Source organism: Babylonia areolata, chromosome 21, assembly GCF_041734735.1.
Source record: "Babylonia areolata isolate BAREFJ2019XMU chromosome 21, ASM4173473v1, whole genome shotgun sequence".
NCBI lineage: Eukaryota > Metazoa > Mollusca > Gastropoda > Neogastropoda > Buccinidae > Babylonia > Babylonia areolata.
Window position 1 is genome coordinate 52,555,394 of NC_134896.1, and position 5,000 is coordinate 52,560,393.

The 5,000-nt window shown below is 43.9% G+C and overlaps 1 protein-coding gene across 1 annotated transcript in view; it reads left to right on the forward strand.

The window, feature by feature from the left end:
• Nucleotides 1-5,000, forward strand: part of LOC143296015 (E3 ubiquitin-protein ligase TRIM9-like) — a 364,081-nt gene that overhangs the window by 254,036 nt on the left and 105,045 nt on the right. Inside the window, exon 7 of the mRNA XM_076607755.1 lies at nucleotides 4,050-4,189. Coding sequence (XP_076463870.1) covers nucleotides 4,050-4,189 — 140 coding nt within the window. The remainder of the gene's footprint in view (nucleotides 1-4,049; nucleotides 4,190-5,000) is intronic.

Genomic DNA, 5,000 nt, shown 5'->3' on the forward strand with positions numbered 1-5,000 from the left:
GGAAAGACGTTAAACTGAACACAACAACAACGTACACACACATAACATTTTTACTGTATGACCGTTTTGTTTACTTTCACCGCCATGTGGCAGCCATACTCCGTTACTTGTTTCCTTCACCCAAACGCTGACATGGATTTCAACATCTTTAACTCACACAGTACAGCCAGTCCTCTCTTCTCCTCTACACAGACCCCTCGGATGTCGAGTGGGTGTCTGAATGACCCAACCTTTAGCTTCCGTCGTCTGAATTGTGGTATTCTTTGTCAACATTCACGTCTTCAGTATAAGAGCCTTCCGCTTGCAATATTTTGATGATGGTAATTCTGGTGAAACGTTGTTAACGTCGTCTCTTTCGCCGTTCGTATGGAAAGAGTTAATGCGCGTATTTGATCTTCTGTGTGCCGACACATACTAGGTGGGTTCTGGCACGAGTACATCTGCACATATATTGACCTGGAAGATCGGAAACATTTCAATTCAACTCACTCCGGACGAATTTTTTTTTCTCTCCATTGCTATCCGCTGCAGGCGCTCCCAAAACTGAGGTACATCTGGAACGACCGGAACATTGCACTCGGCTCAAAGATCAGACTTATGCGTACCCTGGTGACATCAGTACTCTTGTATGCATGTGAATCGTGGACCTTAACAGCTGAAATAGAAAAGAGAATACAGTCCACTGAGATGAGATGCTTTCGAAGACTCCTGGGCATCTCCTACAAAGATCATATCACGAACGAAGAAGTTCGAAACAGAATCAGGCAAGTCATTGGGCCCTACGAAGACCTGTTGACCTTGGTTAAGAGACGCAAGCTCAAATGGTATGGCCATGTCATGAGATCATCAGGGCTTGCTAAGACATTCCTGCAGGGCACAGTACAAGGAGGGAGAAGGAGAGGCAGACAGAGGAAGAGATGGGAGGACAACATCCCAGAATGGACGGGCTTGAGGTTGAGCGATACAATCAGGGTCAGAAAACCGAGAGGATTGGAGGATGCTGGCTTGCCAGATCACCTGTGGCACCCCAACGATCCACAAGACTACGGGATAGGTGAAGGTGAAGGTGGATCCCCTGCAGACGACCCATTTGTTTGGGTTAGGGAAAAAAAATCACAAAAAAATACAAAACACAAAGTAACTGAATGAAACTCCCTGTACTTGACCCGCTGACCCCTCCCCTCACGTCGTGTGTACGCTCCCACCTCCACCCCTCCCTCCCTCCCTTCACAGCCCTCAGAAGCTGAGTCACTGCCAGTACCTTCTTGCTGGTAGCTTTCTTCACTGCAGATACTTTATTCAACGTCTTCATCATCCTCGTCGATGTCGAATCCTTCAGTTTGAAGCATTTCAATCACTTCAGCAGCAGCAAAAAGCTGCTGTCATGATCTAGTTTGCTCCAAAATTTCCGCTTGTATCGCCTGCGATACGTATGCAGATTAGCTTGTCATGTGGGGTACCAAGGTCAACGGCTGGCCAGTGAGTGTACAGTGACGGAAACCTCACGAAGAAACTGTCCATTCGACGCTTGACACGTTCGCAATGACCGACCGGTGTGGCTGCGATTTTTAGGCTACCCCATGAGGAAAACGTGGACAAATTTTTAATTGTCGAAACCGCTATAGCGTTCCGTCGTCCGGATATCAGGTGCGACGGAGATCGAACTCGAAACTCGGATGAGAATCCAGCGCTCAAACCATGTAACCAGCGCTCCAGGGGAAGGAATAAACGAGAAAGTCGGTGGACGATGTAATGTGACCCTTCTTAGTCAGCAGCTAGAAGCCATTGTGAATTCTCTTGGCGGAAGAGCCAGTTGTACATCTGATATGACTGCGGGTTTGTCCCCTGTGATCTCATCAACCTCGGCATTGGCAGTTAACTACCCCACACCCCCATCCCCACCTCCCTCGGCAAGTGATCCAGAGACAGAAGTCACAGTTTAGCGGTGTCGGTAATCGTAGCGGGGGAAAGTCCCAATACAACAACTTTTCAAAGCCGTCCATGACTGACAAACTAAGGAATAGGCAGAAAGCAAGGCAGCAAACTATATTGTAAAAAAAAACAAACAAAAAAAACAAGAGAGGCAAGGCCTTCAACAGACTCACTTGTGGTAAATTAAGTTCACTAGCATTAATTACAGAGTAATTTCCCTTTTTTACTAACTGCACCAAAACGTTTGCAAAATAAATAAAAATTCCATGCTTAGCAAAAAAAGTTCCTGTTTGAACAAAAAATGATAATAATGACTCCTCTTGTTGTTGTGTCAGAATAAGAGGTCAAAGTGCCAAGTTTAGAGAATACAAAAAATATAAATATAACAGTAAATGCAGTTTGCATATAATTAGGCTTCTTTTTTTTCTTTTTTTCTTTTTTGTGCCCATCCCAAAGGTGCAATATTGTTTTAAACAAGATGACTGGAAAGAACTGAATCTTTCCCTATTTTTATGCCAAATTTGGTGTCAACTGACAAAGTATTTGCAGAGAAAATGTCAATGTTAAAGTTTACCACGGACACACAGACACACACACACACACACACACACACAGAGAGAGACAACCGAACACCGGGTTAAAACATAGACTCACTTTGTTTACACGAGTGAGTCAAAAATGAAGAAAGAAGTACCAGTGACGAAAGGAGTACCTGGTCAAGGTCAAGGTCGGTCTTGACTGGCCGAAGGCTAGAGGAAGTAAACCCTACCTTTTTTTTTTCTTTTTTTTTTTTAAGTAAAAAAAAAAAAAGAATCCAGAGTTGGATCCCTTAACTCACTCCGTACGGCCAGTCCTCTCTTCTCCTCTACACAGACCCCTCGGATGTCCAGTGGGTGTCTGAATGACCCAACCTTTAGCTTCCGTCGTCAGAATTGTGGTATTCTTTGTCAACATTCACGTCTTCAGTATAAGAGCCTTCCGCTTGCAATATTTTGATGATGGAAATTGGGGTGAAACGCTGTTAACGTCGTCTCTTTCGCCGTTCGTATGGAGAGAGTTAACGCAGTTCGTCGTTGTCCTCAACCTCGTTCCAGCAACTCCAGCGACGGCCCTGGTGCCAAGCTGCAACGGCCTTGCTGTTCCTTTGGACCCATCAGCGCCGTGGAGAGGGAGCACGTGCTGCATGGGCGACATCCTGTCCTCACATATGTGACGGCCTAGAGGTAACGCGTCCGCCTAGGAAGCGAGAGAATCTGAGCGCGCTGGTTCGAATCACGGCTCGGCCGCCGATATTTTCTCCCCCTCCACTAGACCTTGAGTGGTGGTCTGGACGCTTAGTCATTCGGATGAGACGATAAACCGAGGTCCTGTGTGCAGCATGCACTTCGCGCACCTAAAAGACCCCACGGCAACAAAAGGGTTGTTCCTGGCAAAATTCTGTAGAAAAATCCACTTCGATAGGAAAAAAAAAATCAAACTGCAAGCAGGAAAAAATTATCAAAATAAAAAAAATGGGTGGCGCTGTAGTGTAGCGACGCGCTCTCCCTGGGGAGAGCAGCCCGAATTTCACGCAGAGAAATCTGATGTGATAAAAAGAAATACAAATACAAATATGACACCGCCCAAGCTGACACTGGCCTCTACAGCCACAAGCGAAGCTGCCTCAGGCGAGCAGGCAGCCAAGGTGAACAGGATGTTAACCCATGATCGACCCTTATCGACGAATGCGTACTGCATGTACATGATATTCTTATCTTATCTGTCTATTATAATCAATGTGCAGTATAGTAGGCTATGTTTATAATTATATTCAAATAATGTTTCTTAATTCTTTCTGTTTTTACATTAAGAATACTAGTTATTACCTGCAGTGTGTGGATATATGTATGAAACGGTGTATGTGATATATTGTTTTTTACATTTGTATCTTCGTAATATTCGTAAAAGCTGTTGTTGACTTTTACAGTTATGGTCCCCATGTTGTTTACTTGTCTATGTTGTGATAATGCACCTGAGCAAATTTCTAGAGTTGGGGATAATAAAGTTATTCTTATCTTATCTTATCTTATATATCTTTTCACCTTTATCTTTATTTTTTTTTTCTCTCTCTCTCTAAGCTCCGGGACGTCCGTGCATCATCCCAGAGGAGTGCTCGTGCCAGAACAACAGCGTCACCATCGCCTGGGCGCCATACCTGGGGGGCGTGGTGGAGGCTTACACTCTGGAGCTGGATGACGGCAACGGGGGAGACTTCAGGGTGAGCTGCTGAGTGTTGCCTTGTTTTGTGGTTCTTTTTTTTTCTTTTTTTTTTTTTTTTTGAAGCGTCTTTTCTTTTGATATAGGTGTCGTGTGTGTGTGTGTGTGTGTGTGTGTGTGTGTGTGTGTGTGTGTGTGTGTGTTTTGTTTTGTTTTGTTTTGTTTTTGTTGTTTATTTGTTTTTTGAGAATGTTTTCAGTGTCATTGTTGAGCGTTCTGTGTAGTTGCTGTTTTGTTAACACACCACTAGAATTAACATTAAGAAGAATGATAGAAATACACAATGATATGCACACACATAGAAATATACACAGACAATGATATGCGCACACATAGAAATATACGCAGACAATGATATGCACGCGCACACACATAGAAATATACACAGAGAATGATATGCGCACACATAGAAATATACACAGACAATGATATGCGCACACAGGGAAATATACACAATGATATGCACACACATAGAAATATACACAGACAATGATATGCACACACATAGAAATATACACAGACAATGATATGCACACACACACACACACACACACACACACACACACACACACACACACACACACACACACACACACACACGAAAAGAAAATGCCAATGTTTCCTTATTTTTACAATGATTCAGAGGATATTGGCTCGTGGAGGGAGAGAGACAGACAGACAGACACAGACAGAAACAAGAGACAAAGAATGAAACAGGGGTACAGACAGAAGCAGAGAGAGGGAAAGAGACAGACAGACAGACAAGCAAAGATCGATTCACAGACAGACCGGGAAAAAACAAAGAGGGAAGA